Source organism: Felis catus, chromosome A3 (genome assembly GCF_018350175.1).
Source record: "Felis catus isolate Fca126 chromosome A3, F.catus_Fca126_mat1.0, whole genome shotgun sequence".
In the NCBI taxonomy this organism is placed as follows: Eukaryota; Metazoa; Chordata; class Mammalia; order Carnivora; family Felidae; genus Felis; species Felis catus.
This window is the reverse complement of record NC_058370.1, coordinates 128,908,213-128,931,762: the sequence shown is the minus strand read 5'-3', so window position 1 is coordinate 128,931,762 and position 23,550 is coordinate 128,908,213. Positions and strand designations below refer to the sequence as shown.

The 23,550-nt window shown below is 45.5% G+C and overlaps 1 protein-coding gene across 9 annotated transcripts in view; it reads right to left on the bottom strand.

Moving 5' to 3' along the window:
• Window positions 1-3,173: 3,173 nt before the first annotated feature.
• NBAS (NBAS subunit of NRZ tethering complex) overlaps window positions 3,174-23,550 on the bottom strand; it is a 355,550-nt gene continuing 335,173 nt past the window's right edge. For all 9 annotated transcript variants that reach the window (XM_045054917.1, XM_045054918.1, XM_045054920.1 and 6 more), the window contains 3 exons: window positions 20,961-21,105; window positions 14,299-14,427; window positions 3,174-3,595 (listed from right to left, as the gene is read on the bottom strand). In XM_045054917.1, the coding sequence (XP_044910852.1) occupies window positions 3,320-3,595; window positions 14,299-14,427; window positions 20,961-21,105 (550 nt within the window). In that variant the 3' untranslated portion in view covers window positions 3,174-3,319. The remainder of the gene's footprint in view (window positions 3,596-14,298; window positions 14,428-20,960; window positions 21,106-23,550) is intronic.

Below are 23,550 nucleotides of genomic sequence, written 5' to 3'. Positions count from 1 at the left end.
ACTTTCAGCCCTCTGGCCCTCAGTTTATCAGTCTATAGAGTCATGGTGTTATGTTCATGTCTAGGGCATATAATTCTGCAAGCTGGAAGAAAAACATGGCTGGATGGATTCCATTCAAATGGTATCTCAGAAGAGTGCTCACCTTGTTTTCAGTCACCTGAAATGATGGAAGGTATCCGGAAGGTTAGAAAAAATCCACGTGACCAGTAGGCATGCTTCCTGAGAGAGGCTTGATCAATGCCATCTGGTACAGCTGGTGCCCTCAGAGTTCTAGGAAGGCCTGTTTGGCCTTGTGGATCTATCTGGACAGGTGTTCCCTAACTGGGGAGAAAAATGTTGACCCCTTTCCTTTGAAGCATTTCAGAGGCTTGTGTAAGCCATTCCCAAATTCCAGGTGCTACCAAAGGTTTGGACAAGGAACTCAGTGCTGGGGTAGACAACAGATCAGGAGTCAGGGGAGTGGGCTATTAAGCCAATAAATCTCATCCAATGATGAAAACTTTTTGTTGTTGTTAGAGGACTCTGTGGCTACATCCACAGGAGTAGAAATGAGATGAAGCCAATGATGAGGACGATGGTAGAGAGTTTAATGTAAAGCGACATTATTCTTAGAGTGCGTGCCCAACCAGGTAGGACACTGGTGACAGTGTGGGGAGATGTGGAGACTAGGCTGCCCCGGTATGCCACACGCCGAGACTCACACTGAGCCACATTACGTGCAGCCCACAGGCTTTGACAGAGCAATATAGAAACGGACCATCGGTTACCTTTTCAAATTAATCAAAAATTTTTCCTTATAACAAAGGATTATCCTATATAACATCATCCCATCTGTCTAAGTTAAACCTTCTTATTAACACACGGCCACCTCCCACCTTCCCTCCTGCCACGCACTTCTTTGGAGTTGGGGTAATGACCAGTGTGCGTCAGATGGGGCCTCACCTGGTCCGCTGGTCACCGAGCTGCTGTGGCTTGAATCTGGTGTGAGGCGGTCACAAGCGCAAAGTCCAGAACTTCCATACCAAGCCTCCACCTTCAAGCACCCACTTCTACAGCGGAAGCAAGTGCCAGGGAGTCATTCATGGGGATCCTTATCCCCCTGCACGGGAAACACCCCTTCTGTGAAGGTTTTCCTGAGTGTGTTGCCACCCACACCTTTGCTATTTGCTAGGATCAGCTCTATGCAAATTAGTGATCCCCTCACTAGGAAAAGTGTGCACACCAGTTAGCCCACCCACCTGGTTATCTAGGTGTCACAGACATGCAAATGTGCCAACCTTAGTACGGTGATGGTGTAAGTATGGGGACCCCTAATGCAGTAGGCATCTCATATGCTCGGGTTGATCTGGCTGTGGCCTCAAAATCATGATTCACATACTATAACACTAATGAGTGAGGGTAACATTTCTTGGGCCCCTACTATGTATCTCACAGAGCCTAAAGCACACAACCTCACATAACTCAACAACCCTTGGCACAAAAACAGACACTCAGATCAATGGAACAGAATACAGAACCCAAAACTGGACCCACAAATGTATGGCCAACTAATCTTTGACAAAGCAGGAAAGCATATCCAATGGAATAAAGATAGTCTCTTCAGCAAGTGGTGCTGGGAAAACTGGACAGCGACATGTGGAAGAATGAACCTGGACCACTTTCTTATACCATACACAACAATGAACTCAACATGGATGAAAGACCTAAATGTAAGACAGGAAGCCATCAAAATCCTTGAGGAGAAAGCAGGCAAAAGCCTCTTTTATCTTGGCTGTAGCAACTTCTTACTCAACACATTTCCAGAGGGAAGGGAAACAAAAGCAAAAATGAACTATTGGGACCTCAACAAAATAAAAAGCTTCTGCACAGCGAAGGAAACAATCAGCAAAACTAAAAGGCAACCGATGGAATGGGAGAAGATATTTGCAAATGACTTATCAGATAAAGGGTTAGCATCCAAAATCTGTAAAGAACTTATCAAACTCAACACCCAAAAAACAAATAATCCAGTGAAGAAATGGGCAAAAGACATGAATAGACACTTCTCCAAAGAAGACATCCAGATGGCCAACTGACACATGAAAAAATGCTCACCATCACTCATCATCAGGGAAATACAAATCAAAACCACAATGAGATACCACCCCACACCTGTCAGAATGGCTAACATTAACAACTCAGGCAACAACAAATGTTGGCGAGGATGCGGAGAAAGAGGATCTCTTGCACTGCTGGTGGGAACGCAAGCTGGTGCAGCCACTCTGGAAAACAGTATGGAGGTTCTTCAAAACATTAAAAATAGAACTACCCTACGACCCAGCAACTGCACTATATCCAAGGGATATAGGTGTGCTGTTTTGAAGGGGCACATGCACCCAATGTTTATAGCAGCACTATCAACAATAGCCAAAGTATGGAGAAAGCCCAAATGTCCATCGATGGATGAATAAAGAAGATGTGATATATCTATACAATGGAGTATTACTTGACAATCAAAAAGATTGAAATCTTGCCATTTGCAACTACGTGGATGGGACCAGAGGGTATTATGCTAAGGGAAATTAGTCAGAGAAAGACAAATATCATATGAGGACTCATATGAGGGCTTTAAGAGACAAAACAGATGAACACAAGGGAAGGGAAGCAAAAATAATATAAAAACAGGGAGGGGGACAAAACGGAAGAGATTCTTAAATATGGAGAACAAACAGAGGGTTACTGGAGGGATGGTGGGAGGGGGAATGGGCTAAATGGGTAAGGGGCATTAAGGAATCTACTCCTGAAATCACTGTTGCAGTATATGCTACCTAATTTGGATGTAAATTAAAAAAAAACAAGAAACAAAAAAACTCAACAACCCTGCGACATAACACAACCCTCATTTTACACATGGTTGACTAAGGTTCAGGGAGTAGAGAACTTTGCCCAAAGTTGCATAACTAACTTGAGGCATTCCTCCTCTGTCCCAGGACATCTGCTCCAACCAGTGACCATCCCACACACACTCCGTTTCTAGCGCAGCCCTACCCACCTCCACATCCAAATGTCTTTATTCGCTGTATTCTATCCAGAAAAGATAGTTCTGAATAAAGGGTGAGGAGTCGAGACTCTTAGTCAAGAAGAAAGTACGTTAACCGGTCACGGCCAGAAAGAAAACGTGTACACGACGCTCATCACTTATATACAGCTTTATTTGCATTTTTGGAACCACTGAGAACGATCAGCAGGTGCACCCGTGGCCCATGGAACAGCATTTGGCTTTGGGGTTCCTTCCCACCGGGTGGCTGAGAAACCTCGACCACGCAGGCCCAGACCGGACTCACACCCAGTGCTCTCCCGCGCTGAGCGCCGCGTTGAAGGTTCGCAAGGCCCGGTGCGTTCCCCGCAGGGCCAGAAGGAGCGACCCAGCTTCGGCTCCGTGGCCGGCCTCCCGCAGGTGTCTGGCCAGCCCCTCCGCATCCCAGGGCCCCTGCTGCGGGCTGGCCAAGAGGTGCTCGATGATTCGCGGGTAGAAGGGAGTAGAGATGCACTTGGCCAGCAGCCTGGCGTCCAGGAGCAGGGAAAGAAGTTCTTGGTCGCAGTTGGAGTCATTCACCTTCAAGAAATGAGACAGGTAAAACATGAGAGGGGCCCTGCTCACTTCTTCCTGCCAGAGAACTCATCACGCACGCCCCCCACTGGCTGCTCCACGCCGCCTTTCTTCCCGCTTTCGTCATCCTGCACCCTTCACCGGGGTTCACGGCGCTCACGCCAAAGAGCACACACGGGGGCGCGAGCCTGAGCTCACACACACACGGGACCACAGACACGGTTCCCCGGCAGCAGCAGACGCAGCCACGTGCCAAGAGCCCCGAGCCGCTGCCACGGCTACCAAACACCGAGGGCCAGAAACTGCCAACTGTGTCCCCATCAGCCCTGGAAGTCACGGATCAGGGAAAGGAGGGGTAAGAACGCTGGCACACATCGTGGCAAGTCACGCGGCCAGGACGGAAGCTGAATTCAGGCCAGTCTCGACTTCAGAGCCCAGGCTTTCAACAACCACAGTTACCATCTCGTTGGTGCTTTGCCACGGCCCATTTTCTTTAACCCCAAACCTCTGCTGTATGTAGAGGCCCAGGCAAACAATTCTTTCTACAACAGAAAAACCTGTTTTTTACTCCACTGAGAAAATATATCCATCAACCCCACTGATGTAACTAGGAAGACGGACAGGAAGGCTTTAGGTCGTTCTTGCTTAAGCCTCTAGAAAGCTCAGTGCCCAACTTACCTTTTTAAGACATTTTTGTATTTTGGAGACCAATGTTATGTGGCCTGTTTTACAGGCTCTTTCAGCTCGGATGTCCTCTGTGTTTCCTCCCTGGTCTTCTCTGCTTAGTCTCTGTATGGTTTTCGACAGGGTTGACACTTAGCATACGCCTTTCTATTTTCTATTATTTCCACATTTTTTTCTATAAGGAATCAAGTCAACGCTCGTCGCACGTCAAAATCCAGAGCTCCTCATTTACATGGGGCTGTCATAAAACAGCTTCAGGACAGTCCTTCCTAATGTCACTGAGCATTTTTAGCAATTTTGGTTGTAGGGACCACAGGAATAATGTGGCATTTCAAAGCCAATGAACTAATGTTTGGACCAACTATGTTATACAACTGTTCACAGGGTGCTCGTCCTGCATGTTCTGTGACAAGGAGGAAACGCTACTGAAGACGAGGTCAACTGCATCTATGGACTGCAAGAATGAAAGCAAGAGCTGTTCTGAGAATGAGAGTCACCGCCCGCTGTCAGAGAGCATCAATCTTTCCTGCAACCTAGTGATCCTTTAAAACCAACCGCAACGTCAGTCTCATCTCCTGGGTGACATTTTCCCTACGTCTCTCACCTAAGCTGATTCCTCCTTCCTTACAGATGTTCTTCCGCGGGAGTGATTTGTAGGTCTGGCTCCCTTGCCAGACTGGGGGCTTCTACAGGGCACAGAGGCTTTATCCTCCTCTCCCAGCATCCAGTTTAATCAACTCTTGTTACATGGCTGGACGAACCCACATCATTGAATGCTGTCACACTTTTGTCAACGGCGCAAGTACACCCTAAGAGCGCTATCCCAGCAGAGGATCTGAACAGAGCCAGATTCCAGGACTGAAGAGTCTCTTGCAAACCCTGGGCCTCGTGCTTTTGTCAATACGAGCACATGCAGCTCATCCACTTCGGACTCAGGAAGACACTTAGGTTGAGCTCAATTTAGCATCTCTTGCTGGTTTTTGTTTGTAGAGGTGGGATGGTGGGAAAGGAAAGGGCTGTGGAAGACCGGTGAGCACTCTCCACTGGGGTCTGCTTATGGGTTCTGTGTCTCTTCTTTCCTTCCAGCTTCCCTCCCTCTCTTCTTCAGAGCTAGGAAACAGGAGTCTTGACCCTATGTGAGTGCTGCCCCCACTGTCACAGTGTCTTCCATTTGCTGAGGGCCATCCACGTGCCAGTGAGCACTCAGTCTCAACCTTAAAGCATCCTTGCAAGACAGTTACAATCTCATTTGATGGATGAAGAAGCCAGTTCAGTGAGGTCAAAGTCACTGTGCCCAATGTCATGTGGCTGCTGAACGGTGAGCTGGACAATGAGCCCTCATCCTTGACTAGTTGTGTATTATTTGTTTACCTCCAGAGCAACGATCTCGTCTTCCTTGTTTATCCCCGAATCCCCCATGGCCAGAACAGTGTTGGCCACAGCTGGGGGCTCAGCAAGACTTGTAGGATGAATCCAAGAATGAGTAACCCTAAAGCTCTCACCCTTTCCTTGAACACTACTGCTTTCCTGAGCACATGTGCACGCACACACATAGGGCATCTGAGTTACTGTGTATTTTTTTGGTTCGCCCTTAAAAACAAAGAATCCCTGCACCCAGCCCTCTAGGAGGGAACAAATGTGTGCCAGGATGCTACAGGCAAATGTTTGATAAAATAGACAGATAAAAGACTCAGAATCCAAACACTGCAGGGCAATACATTCTCCGCTGCCCTGAATAAGTCTTCAAGGCTAGGACACCTTTATTATTCTCTCTGTTTCCTCACGAACCCTTCCTTTGGGGGTCTGAAAGACTCCTAGAAAGGGAGTGATGGATTTTTCCAGCTTGAGGAAGAGACAGGGGTTCTGTCAATGCTCACAGTTACTGCTCCTCTTATCCCTCTCTTCTGTTTGCTTCTCTCCAGGGCGAGGACATCCTCGAAATCGGTTTCCTGCTGGCCAGGTTGGGGTCAGGGGCGGGCGGCCAAGCACCGACCCCCTCAAAGCTCTCGGTCCACTCCCTTGGCTAAGAAAACAGAAGGGGTGCCCGAGTGGCTCTGTCGGTTAAGTGTCGGACATTGGCTCACATCATGATCTCATGGTTCCTGAGTTCCAGCCCCGCATTGGGCTCTGCACTCTCAGGACAGAGGCTGCTTTGGATCCTCTGTCTCCCTCTCTGCCCCTCCCTCGCTCATGCTTGCTCTTTCAAATATAAATAATAAAACATTAATAGAAAGCAAGCAAGCCAGCAAGCAAGCAAGCCCAAGGCAGAAGTCACGGAAATGAAATACAATGATTCCCCTTGGGCCCTGGCCCACTCAGATGTTGCTGACCTCCACTGAGCTCTGTGGTGGCCCGGCCAAGGCCTAGGGGGAAATTCTGGTTTAGCTTCTCGTAATCAGGTCCTGAGAAAATGGGAGTGGCTGCCTTTGTTCTATTTCCTTTCTCTGACCTTGCACCTGGCTCTGGCCCTTTGCAAAAGGTACAGAATGGTCAGAGCATACTTTGTAATTGTCACGCACACAGGAAATACCGTGTAGACACTTAAACTGTGCACATTTGGGACAAAATAGAGAAAGAACACAGAAAGAAGGAGGGCCTTTGTGAGGACTCGTTCCAACAACTGCATCTTAAAGAAGAGGGGCCTGAGGGTCAGAGAAGAAATGGACTGGCCAAGGTCCCACACCAGGCCTCCTGCCTCGGGGGTGCCAAGGCCAGACTGAGTCACTGTCCTCAGTCCGGCAGGGTGCCCGGCGGTGCCCCAGACCTTCCCAAGCATGACGGCCACATTCCGAGCTGCCCGCTTCATGTGTTGAGCTTCAACTTTTCTTCATTTTTCTTGTTTTTGACTGAAATTCTAACAAAGTACTACAAGTCTGGTAGCCACCCATCCCTCATTCTAACTCAGTGTATTTTCCTTTTTCAAATCCAGAAAAAAAGAAAAGGTGGAAATAGTTTGAAAAAACAAATCCTCTATATGTGGATCCCACAGGAAAATGACTTCCCTCCTTTCCTCTCTAGTAATTCTCCACGTGCAGAGATTTTGTGGTCTACTTCGTTCACAATATATTAAAAGATTCGTAGGTGCTTTTACACAGTTTTCATTCTTAAAGATCCCAATGGCTACAAAATAGTCTATTGAAGAGAGAGAACAGTTATATACCTTCTCCTGCTACGGATATGTCAGTTGTTTTTAAATGTCTGATATTATCGAAATACCAAAAATCAATTTTTTTATGTAAATGCTTTCTGTGAGTTCTAGAACTTAAATTATCGACCCTGATTTCAGTTGTAATAAACATTCTAATCTGTTTGCTATTCTGTTTTTATTATTTGTTTTACAGAAGTTTTACATTTTTATAATGTCAGGAAAAAAACTGTTCGTTTATGATTTTTTCTATTGCTTTAAATATTAAAAGTTTTAGTAGAATTCCTCAAAGGATCTGATACACACACACACACACACACACACACACATTTTACTTTTAAAAATATGTAACTTTTTAATTGATCAAGAATTATTTTGGTATACAGTCTGTGGAAAATCACACATTCCTGACATTTGCTTGATTGGTGCTTTTAGAGCTTGAGGAAAAAAATATGTTCTGTCATTTCTGGACTCAGCTGGATGTTGGAAATAAATATGAGACAAGTCCAGGAGGATCAGCTGATTTAATTCCTCTGATCAAATAACTCTGAATTCGAGTCAGAGGCAGTCTGGTCTTGGGAAGAGAAGACAGACTTTGGGCTAGAGACTAATTTCCAATCCTGGTTTCTTTGCTGGACAGCTGTGTGACCCTGTTAAGGACAATCTCTCTGAGCCCCAGACCCGTAGACCTCAGACTATCCCTGCGGGTTGTGATAAGCTATGTTTTTAAGTGCCTAACACAATGCCTGGTGCAGAGTTCAAGTTCAGTAAATGGCCAAAGTTGTTACAGTCAGACAAACCAGGCAAGATGCATGTTCCAGAAGGAGAGGACATACATCTATCATAAAATGACTAAATGCTTGCCATCTCGGTCACTGATTGTTTCTTCTGTCAGTAATTAATTTTTGAGAGTAAAAGAAACTTTGCAGATCTTGGGAAATAAATCTATTAAAGCACAAAGGGCTATCATCTTCCAAGCCATTAAAACGTTATCTTCTTAATTCCAGTTCCAACAACAGGTAATGAACTTTCTCTGAATTAAAGTCTCCGACTTTATGGATCTATACAAAACTAAGAGTAATTATACAAACCTAAGAGGTAAGCTGAAATTCGGTAGGTACCTGAAATGTATGCAGGGCCTCATTCCAATAATTCTGCAGAAGATTATGTACTATTATTTCACTGTTTGCTGGAGGACAGGGTACCTGTCTCATTTTTACATATACTGCTACTAATAAAAGTTATTGAACATCAACTGCAAGGGCAGAAAAATAAAAGGGCAGCACGAGTGTATACTCGGAGAAGGAAAATGCCTGCAGGGTTTCTTTTGTTTTCTGTTTATTTGAAAGATATTCAGACTCCACTTCTCAGCATAAATACCAGCCTCTCCTAGCACGGGATTTCACAGTATGCCTCTTCTGAAACCAAAATTAGGGCAAATCTTCTAACTTCTGCTCTAACATTGAGAGAGAATCTTTGAAAAGCCGAGTCTGATTGCTTCTATGACCACAGCAAACACTGCATCGTGGGCCCTGAGTTTTGCCGGTTCCACACTTTGTACTTACCCTGTTCCTACCTTCGTTTCTTGTGCTGTTATCTCACATATGAATCTCCATATCATTCCTTTAAATAGAGGATGTGATTTTATTTTATCTTCACAAACATCCTGCCCATTCCTCACTCCTACACACACTAACAGGCTAGCACAATGGATGCTTAGCACATCTGCTCACACTAAGTAAGTCAATCAACCACCAATGAGGCTTAGAAATCGAACAGATTAACTGACAGGGAGTGAGCTGCCTGTCACCAGAGGCATTCAGCTGAGAACTGTGAGAAGGCAGTATTGAGGGAGCTCTTCAGGGTGGAACAGACTCTCATCAGGGAGGGACTAGTTGGAAGCCTGGATAGAGTTAAAGAGGAGACAAAGAAAGGAAGAAGGTTTCTTGGTTTTGCATAACAATGTTAATCCAAACGTGTTTTCCTGAGCATCTTTAAGGCTCTCCCTCCTCCTATCTAGACACGGTGCAGTGTAAGTAATGTCTGTGGGCTCCAGTGCCTTCAAGGCAAGACAAAAGAGGCTAAGAGTCACCAATGCTAAATATGTGAAGGACTGTCCATGGAGGCATCTAATCCTGAGCAACTCCATCGGGCAGGGCCAAGACCAACATGTTCAAGGTAAAGGTGCAGCTTTCAATCCCAATCCAGAGGTGCTCCCTTACTATGAGGTTTATCAAAAAATGGCCGAGAGCACCCCGGGGAGGTGGTAAGCTCTCAGCCCCCAGCAGTGCTCACCCAAGACCCAGGTTTCCTAGTGGGTTTGAAAAAGGAAGCCCTATAGTGGGCCACTTATTAGGCCAGCTCAGAGCTAATATGATTCGAGATGCTCTCAGCAATTTCATTTCTCTGCAGAGACAAGCCGTTTCCAGGATAAGACAGCCTGCCTCGCCACATGAATGCAAGCAGCATTACAGGCTTTGAACGCTGGATCTACAGTTTAAATTTCAGCTCCGGCCGTGCCCAGCTGTATGACCTCTGGGTGTGTGTTTCCATCTGTGAAACTAGAATGCCACCTTTTCGCAAGATTAGTAAGAAGATAAGGTGAGGATGTGCCCGTAACGATGTCGGGAAAAGAGCCGGTACTGGAGAGACACGGGTTGTCACTAGCTTCAGAGAGGAATGCTTAATTAGGTGACAAGGTCTGTAACCCCTCATCTGTCACCCCTTGAATTCTTCTTTCACTAGGCACTGCAGTCCAGGACAGGCCCCAGGATGGAGGCCGGGCAGAGGCGGTGAGCAGCACTGACGAGGAGGAAGGAGTGACGAGCAAAGCTACCACAAGTCCGGAATTATGCGACGGGGGGTGTCGGTATACAGAACTCTTAGCGGTCGACGTCTGCTTACTCTGAGGAAATGAGCGAGTGACTTTCCCAGTGCAAAATACTCCAGAGACGAGATTCGAACACAGCAGCAGGAAGATTCTTCTTGGAGAGAAGAAAGTTTTGGAGGTGAGCTCGAATCTCACTGGGGCTGATGGACGAGGGAACCCAGCAGTCCATACCGACGGCCCCTGACTCGCAACACTCTTACAATTTTTTGACTTCACAGTGGTGCAAAAGTGATACACATTCAGTAGAAGCACCACTTTGATTCTGCATCTTTTCCTGGGCTAGTAATACCCAGTATGATCCTCTCTCATGGTGCTGGGTGGTGGCAGCGGCCACGGCTCCCCGTGAGCCACACGACCACGAGGGTCAACAACCAATATGCTGACACATCTTCTGCACCCGGACGGCCGTTCCGTTTCTCACTTTCAGGACAGTCTTCAGTAAATTATATGACACATTCATACTTCGTTATAAGGCAGGCTTTGTGTTACATGATTTTGCCCGACTGTTGGCTAACAGAAGTGCTCCGAGCACATGTGAGGCAGGTGAGGCTAAGCTCCAGTATTTGGTAGGTTAAGTTCAGTAAGTGCCCTTTTGACTCACGATATTCCCAACTTGCAATGGATTTATTGGGACATAAGCCCATGGTTAGCTGAGGAAGATCTGCACCATGCGGGGGTTTTAATTATTCATCGACAATAAGCTCTAAGAAAGACTTTCTCTTGCTCCAGGAAAGAGGCTGCTGGCCATTTGTAAGAGGTTACATGCTGAACACTAGAGGCGGGCAATTTCAGAAAAGCTTCGAGAAGGAAATGAAGAAATGCGGTCCAATCTCTGGCATCAGCACTTAACGCACCACCTGCTGAGCTGTAAACACCTGTAAAGCTGTCAGCCTTTTGTAACCAATAGTGAAGTAACACGTGCCAACAGCAAGCACGTGGCACTGTTTTCCCACGTGGATCCACGTGCTGCGCAGGCGCGGCTGCCTACCAGAGGAGTCCCTTGGTTTTGTCTTTTAATGTCAACAGGAACTACCGTCAATAACCACAAGGGAGAAACTGAAGTTACTAATGAACCCAGGCCCTCTACTAATGGACAGAGTGAATAGCAAAATAAAAACAAACAAAAAAGCAAATGTTATTATGTTTTTCATTGCAATACCACATATGATTTCAAACAGAAAAAAAATTTAATAAGACAGAATAAAGACAGCTAGTCAGGAGTCCTGTAAAAAGGCCTACTGAAACTCTGCCCTTAGACAAGGGTCACATGACCTTTTAATGGTGTTGGGAGAGCAATGATGAACTACAGCTAAGTTCTTCTTTCATTTATAGAGCATTCTTGAATGACAAAGTGACAGAGATGGAGAACAGATCAGTAGTTGTCACAGGTTGCTGAGGGCGGGGGGGAGTATGTGGGGGAGGGAGAAGGTGGCTGTGGCCACAAAGGGTCCCCCACAAGAGATCCCTGGGATGCAACTGCTCTGTGTCTTGACCGTAGTGGTGGTGACACAAATCCCCATGGGACAATATTGCACAGGACTTCACACCCAAGTGAGTGCCTGTAAAACCACTGCCATCTGAATAAGGTCCAGAGAGTGAATCAGAACATTGCACTACAGCTATGCAACATGCTACCATCAAGGGAAACCATGTGAAGGGTACAAGAGATCCCGCTGTACTATTTCTTCCAATTGAATGCGAATTTAAAATTATCTCAAAATAAAAAAGTTAAAAATTTTTAAAAACTGGAAAACCCTGCCAAACTTCAGCTCTTGGGAGAATGCACAAGGTCTGACGATACTCAGCATTTCCACAAACACATTTTAAGGTCACAGATGGGTTGGCCTAATGTAAAAACTCAACCTCAGTGCAGGGAATTACAGTTAAGTGCCATTACCAACCTCCCCCAGGTAAGGGCCTCGGTGGTCGGTAAGTAACTCACCTCAGCAACTGACATCTCCGGTTTTGATTTGTGGATCTGAAGGCCACTGAGGTTCTGGGTGTCATCATCACAACCCCACACAAACCACCCACAGTCTGAAGGGCTATTTCACAACCACAGAGCTTTAGCCCAATGCTGCACATGACATGGAAGTGTTATGGAGGTAACTCAGCACCATTTACAAATGACTTGGGTGTTGCAGTGTTCCCACTTGGTTTCTTACTGTGATAGCCAGTGGTAGAGGGTGTGCGTGTGTGTGTGTGTGTGTGTGTGTGTGTGTGTGTGAGAGAGAGAGAGAGAGAGTATATGTGTGTATGAGTGTGTGTCAGGGGTGTGTGTGTGTGTGCATGTGAGACTATGTGTCAAGGGTGTGTGTGAGCGTGTGGGGGTGTGTGAGTGTGTGTGTCAGGGGTGTGCGTGGGTGCGTGTGTGCAGCAAAGCCAGTCTGCAGGTGGGGAGCCCCAGTTCTAGTTGCAGTCCTCACGGATGCATTCGGGATGAAGAATCTTTACAATGAAACCTGATCTACTCGCCTCTGGAATTTAGGATGCACTAAGGGAGCTCCATGCAGGATGAGTACAGAAGGGTGATGGATAGCACGTCACTGTAGTCTTCTCAGAGAGGCCCATGGCCAATTTAGTGGGAACGCCTAAGCAGAGACACTAAGACAGAGACGACAGTGGGGAGAAGGAAAAGCACTAAAACATGCAGCCTGATTTTCTTCTGTTTCTCCCTTCTTCCTAATTTCTTGGATTTGCAATAAAAAATGGGCTAAAGAAAAAAAAAACATTGTAATTCTTAGGTTCTTGTCCATTCCCAACACTATGCAGGGTTTATCTGAGCACAGTTGGATGGGGGGTTACAGCACACAGGCCCCTCCACTCCCTACTAATGCCTTGTTTCCAAAGAGGCCCCTGCTATGATCAATCATCAGTGATAATGAAGAGTAGTCATAAAAATGTTTGCAGAAGCTTTATATTATTTCAGAAATACATCTCAATGAATAAATGCATTAGACTCTTTTCATTTTGCTCATTATGACAATTTCCAAATGGAATTATTGCCTACTTTCTGTAACCATAGACCTAACTTTCTGTATCCGTTGTCATTAAATCTCTTCATGGTTTTGTTTGGCAAGTATGTGCCCAGGTTCTAGAATTCTCTTCTCCTCTCTTGTCCCTAGAAAACATCCTCTAACATTTTTGTTAAAAAAAAAAACAAATATAACTGTGTGTGTGCATACATGTGTGTGAGTATACACGCATACCTAAAATTATATCTGTGTGTGTACACACTCACACAGACACACACACACACACACACACACACACACACAAATTTTACAGTGAAAGAATGATCTCTACAGAAGGGTTTCAGTAAGGATCATACAATGGAAATTCATTAAAACACAACTCTGAGCTACCTATTTCTAAAGTGTAAAATTTGAAAAGGGAAGTGAAAGTTTCTTCCTTAATCACGATAACAAGACAACCAGCCTTGAGGGAGAAATCTCAAGCCTTGACTTTAGTACGTCATTCCTCAAGCCCAGACACTGCTTCAATGGCGCGTTAGTTTGCCAGGGGAAACAGGGCTTGAGATTTTAGAAGGTGCCAGTAAACATTACCTGCAGCCACTGTCTCACCTTTAATTAGCAGGCAACCAAACACATACATCCAGGCACAGAATCCTGCCTGACGCGACAAATTCCTGTGATCTAAATTTCAAGTGGCAAGGACACGTCCACTTGTCCTGGGCTGCTCTGACATTTCTTTAAAGGGTATACAATACACTGGCTTCTCCAGAGAAACTGCTTCATCATTCGGATTTGTATTCTCAGCACATGAACACAGAGTCTGGTTCATGAGAGAGGTTTAGTAAATGTTTATAGAATAAACAAATATTTACTTCTTAGACAAAACAGAAACAGCGTGGTCAGAGAATACTGCAGACAAAACAGCCTTAAATCAATCACGGATGTTATTTCTGAGAATGACAATGCTAATTCGTTTCTCCGAAGCACAAGCAACGGTAAACTCCACCGGGGATACCTGGACAAAGGCGGTGATGTGCTCCAGCGCCGTGGCGTGAAGGCCGTCGTCCTGGCTCTCGAGGAGAAGCTTCAGGGCTGGGAGCGGCAGGGACTGGCTGAGCAGCAGTGAGCTCAGCGCCCTCACACCCTGGAACCACAAGGGCAGTTACGTGAGCAAGCAGGCAGGAGGCACTCCGGATGCCAGGCGCTAATCTGGCGGCGTCCTTCCACACCTTTTCTAGGAGGGTGTGTGCAGAAAGCGCACACGGGACCACACGGATTGTTTGGTATCTGCTTCACTCACTTCACCATGTATATTGTAAACATCTTTCGGCCCGATCAGATATTCACTTGATATTCACCAGATATTGCGTTTAACAGCTGCAAAGTCTCCTTCCGGGTGGACACAGGACTGTAATCTATTCTCCTAATCTCTCAGAGCCCTAGTTTCCTCACAAGTAAAATGGAGGTAATTATATCTACTTTGCAGTTTTGTGCCTGCATGCATGCGTGCGTATGCATGCGTGCGTGTGCATGCGTGTGTGTGTGTGTGTGTGTGTGTGTGTGTAGACACTTAAATGATACAAATGATTACAGGTTGTTAATATTATCACCAAGATCCAGTTATCCTCTGCAACAATAAGAATCAGCAACTTACGTATTGAAAAACGTGTTTATAATTCTACTGTCAAGGTGAACTGAATGTTTCATGAAAAGTATCTGTAGTCCAAAAAACTGAAAATGCATTTGGATCTCCAACATACGCATTTGAATTTTATTCTCAGCCCTTTATTACCCTAGCTGAACCTGTCATCAGAGAGCAAGAGTTTATACAAGATAACAAACGATGGCCCTTCACAACAAAAGTACAAGAACATAGGATATCTGCAAGCTCTTCCTCTCCGCGGAGCTATATGCTCCCCCGGTGTCCTGAATGTAGCTATAACAGAAAGAACAGAACATGTGCATGGAGGACCAGAGAGTGCAACCTCCTTATACAAAACAGGGGTTGTTTTTGAAAACTAAGAATCCCTGTCCCCCATGGGACTGGCCTTTCTCCTATGCTACTCCAACAGCAGCATTCCAGAGAAGAAACACTCTAATTTATGACATTTTGATAATTTCTTTACATTATTATAAAGTCTTGATAAAACAAGGGTGACACGAAGAAGCTCCTATTCAAAGCCCCCAGGAGAAAAGCGTTCTTCAGAATCCCACTCACTGGAGGGTTTTACCCTTTTCTCCTTAGCACATCTCTGCTGGAAATCAGCAAGGCCTTCAATTTCAGACTGGAAGGTTGTACCACGTGAACTTGGGTGGAAATGATCAATACCGGCAGGGAAACACGTTTGTAGAATGTGCACTTCAAGCATCATGGATTCTACCTCACACTCTGTATGCCCTGAAGCACACGGTCCTACGAGGAACCTCACCGAGCTCCTGGGCCAAAGAGAAATGCGGATCTGCCCTCTGGGATGCCACAGCCCACAGAGAGTATTTGGGAGGAGGAAATACGGACTCTCACACACGACAATTTCACGCAGCTGTCCTGCACCAACTTGCCTCTGTCGCCCTCCACCTCCTCCTCCTGGAATGTCACAGCGATGTTCCCCCACCTGCACGTTGCTCAGACAGCGCTCAGACCGCACGGCCCAGGAGACCTCGCGGCCACGACAGACTATTCTGTCCAACATGGCAGCCAGGAGCCTCACGCTTATGAGCATTTGAGATCTGGCTGGTGCAACTGAGGCACTGCTTTAGAATTTTTATTCCATTTTCCTGAATTTAAGTTTTAATAACTGCAGGTGGCCAGTGTCCTGACGGTACAGCTACAGTTTTGAGTTTCTGCAGACCTCTGGGTCTGTGCACAAGAGGTGACCTCTGCTGTTTCTCTTTCTGATGGACCCCTATTGGTTCATTGAGGCTCCGCTGAAAAGGGCACAGGAAAACCCCATCTCCTACCAAGCTGCCTTGGATTTCCGACGTTTGGCAACTCCTATATTCCGACGACACTATTTGTCATCTTACGATATTGTAATTAACTCATTTGTTCAGCTGCCTCACTTGAGGGCAAGGATATTTTCCCTTCTCTGTATTCCAAATTTGCTTGGTAGAGACTATACCTAAAAATATTTGTATATCACTCCCTCCCAGCACTCATATTTACTAAGTTCTCTGTAACAGGTAAACAGGTATTTCCCAGCAACTTATGATATTTAGACTAAGCGTATCACTTGGCTGACCTTAGCTTTGATGACAACTTTTACCAAAATAACCTGTATACCCCTCTGAGCAGGCATGATGGACAGATTATGCCAAAGTACATGTGCCTAACTGTCCGGGACATGGTACTTAAAGGGACTTACCTTTCCCTTCGCCCCCACTTCCCATCCCCTAAGTTCCCGTATTTAGAAGGTTGTTTTTTCTTCATGGCTCTTTAGAATGCATTTATGTCTAGCCCGTTACTGCTCATGGTACTTGCTGACTTACGGCCACGATGGTTTTGCTGACAGAAATACACTTTACCTGAAGTATAAAGTCAAGGACATCCAAGAATGGAGGAGTACTTTTTGAGCTACTGAGTACTTTCTATCTCTTAGCTAACAGTTACTGGCTAAATACTTACTCTGTATTTAAATACTCTACTAGGTCCTTCGGTATGTTCCCCTGTGTTACAAGAAGAGTTTATCGGGAGATTTACAGGGGGATCTGGGAAGCTCTAAGAAAGGACAAAGCAGCAAAGAGAACCATAAAATACCTCATCAGCACCTTCCCAGCTCAAACCTGTCTGGCCATCAAGATACAGAACGAGAGGCCTTGACTCAAGAGGAACAGGTGCATCTGGGCCCAAAACCAGGCCAGAACCCCGCACAAATGTGATTCATGGTGATGTCCCCAAGGCATGGTCCCTGTGGCTGATGGTTGTCAAAGAAGCAGGACCGGTCCACTAATGGTCCTTCTGTCCTTGCACAGCCCTCCTGCTCGTCCTGGGGTATCCTGCACCCAAACGTGCTGCAGGATCTACAGCAGGAGCAGAGGGGCACAGAGATGCAGGTCATCTGATCTGCAAATCAACTCTAGACTCTATCAAAAGTACCTCAACTATGAGAAAGAACAATCACACTGAGACTTAGAGGCTGCAGATTAGCTAGGCTCGCTCATTAGCTGGGCCTCTAACTCGCAAACACCTGACCCAAAGCATGTGTGACTCTAGTTCATGCTGTGCTTCAGCAAAACCAGGGACTTTCAGGGTCAGTCACAAAGAGCTGCAACTTGGAAGTTTAAATTTGTAAATGCCAAGAATCTGTTTTATGCTGGTTTCTAATTCTGAATATCCCCCATTCCTGAGAATGCTTCATATATTGCCATGGATACAAGCTAAGAAGGATACAGAACTTTCAAGACTACAGAAATATGATCTGCGAGCAGCACTGATCTTATCCTTCTGGTAATATTTTCCATCAGCAAAACCAACATGGCGGGAAGTAAACAAGAACCAGGAACAACGGCAGGTATTGCATAAAGACATTCTGAAGAGTCACGAAGAACAGAAAACAATCTCTAAATATGGGAACTCAGTGGGGAGACAGGAAATGTGGATGAAGTACCATGTCCTAGATAGTTGGACAAACGTACTTTATAAACCACAGAGTAGAGCAACCAAAAGTAATAAATTTTAAAAAATTGAGTCATGGATCATTTTACCACCAGAGTGATATTAAATATTATGCACTTCTGAAATTAGACAATGTAATTTCCAAAGGTGGTAAAATAAACTTAAGAAGACATTTCCATTTCTTAATTACCATGTTCCTTCCTCTGTAACCATTTTAACTCACATTTGAGCACCTTTAACAATCAATAAAAATAGTACCTAACATTTGCAAGGTTCTTTTAATCATGGCATCCTAAGGAAAAAAAATCTGTAAACATACCCAAATTCAAGACAGAAGTGAGGCAGCGTAAGGAAAATAAAGAAAAGTCACTGTGGCAACACAACTCGTTTGATAATGATTATCTTTCACCTTATCAAACCGGAACAGAGAAGCGCTAATGGCTTACTTCAACATGGGCTTTAATCCAGTACCTTCCCCCCTGCCCCAAGAGAACCGGAGGTTGATGGAAACTCGTGATTAGGTGCTTTGGGTGCAGTTGGAAATAGCCTCCAGTCAGCCTCCTCAAAGGCCTGGAGACCTTGGGGAATACTCAGAACTAGAGTCCCCTCGGAGATCACATGATCTAACTCCTTGTTTGTTCCCGGGGCCAGAAAAGGGAGGGGCAGAGCATCTGGCGCTTTTCTCATGGCCACAGATCACACTGTGGCCCAGTCCCGAGAAGGACAGTACAATTTGCTGCATCACCAGGGCTCCTGCTGCTCTTGTACATCTGATATCCCCTGCCCTTCAGGTGCTCCCAGTCCCAAGAAAGAGGACAGGCTCTAATCCCCTTCCCTGGTGTGTGAGGAATACTCTAATAGACGTGTGCTTCAGGCACTGTGCTATGTATTCTGAGTTCCTTAAAACACTCGGGAAGCATTGGTCCGATGATTCTGAGATTAAGCGGGACCACTGTAAATAAAATATTATTCCATTTGTCAAGGCACCTCAACCTGGCCGTAGAAGCATATTAGGGAGCTGAATCATTATAGTTATTTAACTTCTCGTTCAATCACCAACTTTTTTTTTTTTAATAGGAAACAGAGCACAATTTACAATGTGTTGGTCAATAAAAAGAAGAACAACATACTTCTCCCTGCATGTCCTCGAAGGTCGCCCCTAAACTTCACATGCAATGCTGACAGCTCTCACTACTGCTTTGGACACTCAGATATGTTTATCACCCGCTGCCGGGTGGCTGCAAGACAACACATGTAACTGTTACTGAACCTCAATTATGTAATGAATGGTATGACGTCAAGGTCAAAGATGCAGTGGCCGTGTTCTCAGCTAACTTACATTCCTTGCCTCAGAACTAACGGTAGTAAAACCAAACCAGTGAGGATATTTAAATAAAAACCAAATTCTCCAGGTAATGATAGAGATCTCGACACACTAGAGCTAACACACTACAGGCCATTCTTGAAGGAAGTATCATAGAAAAGGGGGATGACAATGAAGCTTATACAAGCACATAAAACATGCACATTCAATATGCAGACACCCCAAGCGTAGGAAGCATGGCTCACTAGGAAGTATTTATTTTCCAAGCATTCAAGTGGAACGTCGGTTTGATGACCAGATCTGCCCTTTGTTGCCCTAGTGACCAGGAGCCAGACCTTTGTTCTCAGAGCCTCAGTTCCATCAGCTGTTAACTGAAGGTCAAGGAGCCTCCTTACCGGTGGTGGAGAGGGTTAAGTGGGACGATGGAAGTGGACGCCCAAGAGTGGTAGCAAACGCTAGTTTTACTGCCATTACCACCAGCTTGCGATACAGAGACAGTCGGTCCTAAATAGTGCTTCCCTAACTCAGATTCGGCAGAACTGGCATTTCTGGGGTTTGGTCCTGACCTAACGGTGCTTGATCTTAGGTTATGGTAAGGCGAAGGTGAACCCCTCATCACGTAAATACCACTCACCCTGGTGAGGGCAATAAACTGTGTTGAGTCCCCGCTCCACACAGTAGGTTGAAACCCGCTGCAGGTGAGTGGTAACACAGCCACGGTTCCCACCCTTCCAGTGCTCACAGCGCAGTGCGACAGATCGCAGGTAGGTAAGTAGCAGAGACAAGCAAATCACACACTCTGGCATAAAGGGAAGTTATTTCTGCTGTTGGTACTTTAAATATTTTATAGAAGAATTTTGTCATTCTGGTGGTTGGAAACCTTTAAATGGAGAAAATATTTTAAAATTCGATCAGAAAACACTTAGCCGGTCCCTCATTCAGAAAACAATCCATTAAATGTACATTCATAATGAGAATATCTTCCTTGAGTGATTACTGTGAGGATTCGAAGCATCATATTTACAATTTTATTTTCAAGTTTACCTCCTATGTGGCAGGAACCTGAAAACCAATTAATCAATTTAGTGCCATTATCCAAATGCTTATATTTAAGACATGCAGAAGTTGCTCAAACAGCACACTGCTGAGGTCAGATTCACAGCAGGGAGCTGTAATTAATATGTACTTATTTGAGAATGTACAAATTTACATACATTAAACAAATGCCTCAGTGACAGCCAAATTATGGGCTCAGAGAGAGAATGGTGGTCAAAATGGAGGTGGCTGAGTCTTTATCGTGTTTACAGAGATTAAACATTGTGGTTATGTGATCTTCCTACAACAATGGCAGAAAGCACGGAAAAGCGAGAGCGGCTGGCCACCTGCCCAGAGGGGGGCTAACGCTTCCCACTCCATCACCACCTGGTCCGGTTCGGGCAGAGACAACACAGGGGCTGGCTACGCAGACCCCTGGGGATGTAAGCTTGAGTTAGACATGAAAGGGCATCCAAGAGGAACTGGAAGCTGAGTCACACCCTAAGATTTGCAAAGGGAATCGGCTTCAGAGCATCCTTTCAATACGACTTTTCTTCATTTGATCTACTGGAAATTATGGGCTTTGCCTACTGGTAACTTCAGCCAAGTGTTCCTCAAGCAGAGTCGCTGATGACTGCTTCTAATAAAGACTTTGGACAAGGAAAAGGGATGCCCCCTGGGAAAGCCCCTTGAAATACCCGCTTACCTCTGTGGGGAGCATCTGCTTGGTGTCATATAAAGAGCGGCACATTCTCAAAACCTCATTCCCCAGTCCGTCCTTGTTCTCCGATGTGCACCTGGTCAGCATCGCTGTTGCCAGTCTCACCCACGGATTGCTGGTTATGCTGGACCTGAGGGAGGAAAACACGAGACACTGGGAATGGATGATTAACGCTCTAACAACTGCGGTGCGGAATTTTTAAAGAGAAAAGAAATGCCACCTTTTGAAACAAAATGCTTTGGGCAAACTACAGTCACAATCTAGATGCTGCGTTCCTCCTTCAAGTCTGTATTGTAGAAGGGAGAACATCTCACAGAGAAAACAGCTTGCTGTGGCATTACCAAGTGCCCAGCAGCGTGGAGGCCGTGGGCAGACACTGAGCAGAGGCCTCCCTCGGGCCACAGGCCGGCTCCTTGGCTTCCTACTTGGGTGACTCAGGGAAGTCACTGAAACTCTCTCTGCCTAGTCATTTAGTGCTGGGGAAGCCACCCAACCTCTCTGGGCCTCAGTTCTCTTTCATTCTGAAAGAGCAATTTAATGTTTTCTTTGCAAAATTGCTTTATTCAATGAATGATGTTTGTAATTGTGAATTATCGCTCTTAATTGCAGGCACATTTCACTATCTACTACCTAAATAATGGCTTTTGTTTATCATAGGATTATGACAGACTCAGGGGTCAGGGCGGGGCTGAAGGACACAAGGGCGCAGCAGAGGTCAGCCTGTGAGCATAGACCGAGGAAGCAACACATAAGAGGTAGAGACATCACACTTCATACAGCTTCCTTATTTCTGAAACATAAAAGCATCCAGAAGTTTGCTCTGTTTCCTTCCTCTGGATGTCAGGACCTCATGTTTCATACCAACATCACGATTTACATTTCAACAGACAAGGTAAAGGCACATTCATCCCATGGCCTCAGGAAGAGGGTACCAATTTTACTTAGATACATTAAAATAATTTTCCTATTTATGAAGATTCTGTTGTCTCATTAGAATGGCTCTAGAGTCTAGACACTGAACACCTAAGGATGGTTCTTCCCTTGAAAGGGCCTTATCCCTCGCCCCCTAAGAAAAATGTCACGTGTAACAATGACAAAGGGACTCACTAGCCTCTGGCAAAGCCTTTGTGTCTCAGCTCAAACGAACAATGTGTGAGGACAAAGAGTCCTGCTTATTCAAGGTACAAAGCTCTGAGAGTGTCTGGTAGACTGAGGAGTCTTCTTACATGCAAGGACCCACCTTCTGCTTTCCTGTATCAAAGTCTGAATTCCACCTTTCTGGGTTTTCCCTACCAGGCCGCCTCACTGCAGTAGGAACACTGGCCTGCCCAAACAGTGGGCCCCGATGGGCCTTGTGGCTTTGACGACAATTATCAAGATGTACTTTGCACCAGCCAGCTTTGATACACTGGATGAGAATTATACATGTCCCATAAGTATGAATCTATTATTCTTCCCATGCATTTTCCCACAGGGGAATAAAACTAAAAAACCAAAATTGGTTCCAGTAAATTAGCAATCACGTGGATCAGGCAGATTTCTCAGTTTTTACCTTTATTGTGTTAACTGGCAACATTCCGTCATTGTCACACTATCCTTCCCTTCTCCTGCCTTTCCTGATTTTTCTCCCCTCTTTCCTTAACGGGGGGTGGGGGGTGGTGATTTTGGAAGTGAGGTCACACATTTGATTATCTGGGAACAGAAAAGGGACTCAAAAGTACTTTAAAGAACCTATTGGTAAGGTGTCCCATCATACAGTGCCTTGTGGTGAAACACAAATTTGGGAAAGGAAAAAAGCCACAAGAGACCACTGTATTTGACTTATCCTCAGGTACACAGCTGGTCAGAGGGGTTAGGCAGACTAGTAGTGCATTGTTTCGATTCTAATGATTTTGTAAAGGAGGTTTTTAGAACACAGGTTAGCAATTTAGTGATTTCACTTCATTCTGGCCACAAAAGAATATACCTTTAAAAACTTAGGTTTTAAAAACCTGCTAATGCATTAAATGTTTAAAATGCAATACATGCCTTAAGTGATTAAGCTGAGTTCACTTCGTGTGGGTAAGCCAGTGTTTTGAAATGGTCACTGTTCTAAACGTCACAAGAAACTGTAAAACCACAGTAAGCTCATCTACTAGACGGTATCGTTTTCCGATTTTGAAAAACTCTCTTTAGACCGAGACATCCGTTCGGAGGGTATGAAGGAATCCGCAACGCAACCCTGATCACTTTCTTAAAAAGCAATCTAATTAGTGAGTGAACCGCACACCATCGTCACATGAGAGCTGCTTGGGAACCGTCCAGAGAGGCGGGCTCAGCAGGCCCGGCGGGGGACCCTGCTCCCAACGAGAACCCGTGGGCTCCGGGGCAGCCCCGCCGTGACAGCTGGGACCCAATGGAAACGCTGCTCCGATACACGGTCACGTGGGAAACTGAAGGCTTGAGTGTGAGAAGCTGTACTGCAGGGCTTCAAATAGGGAAGGTGAGACCCGAATCTTAAAAGTTACACATCCGCATGTCATCTATGCCACAAACGGTAGAGATCAAAAGAAACGGTCTTCCCCCTTTCTGAAAA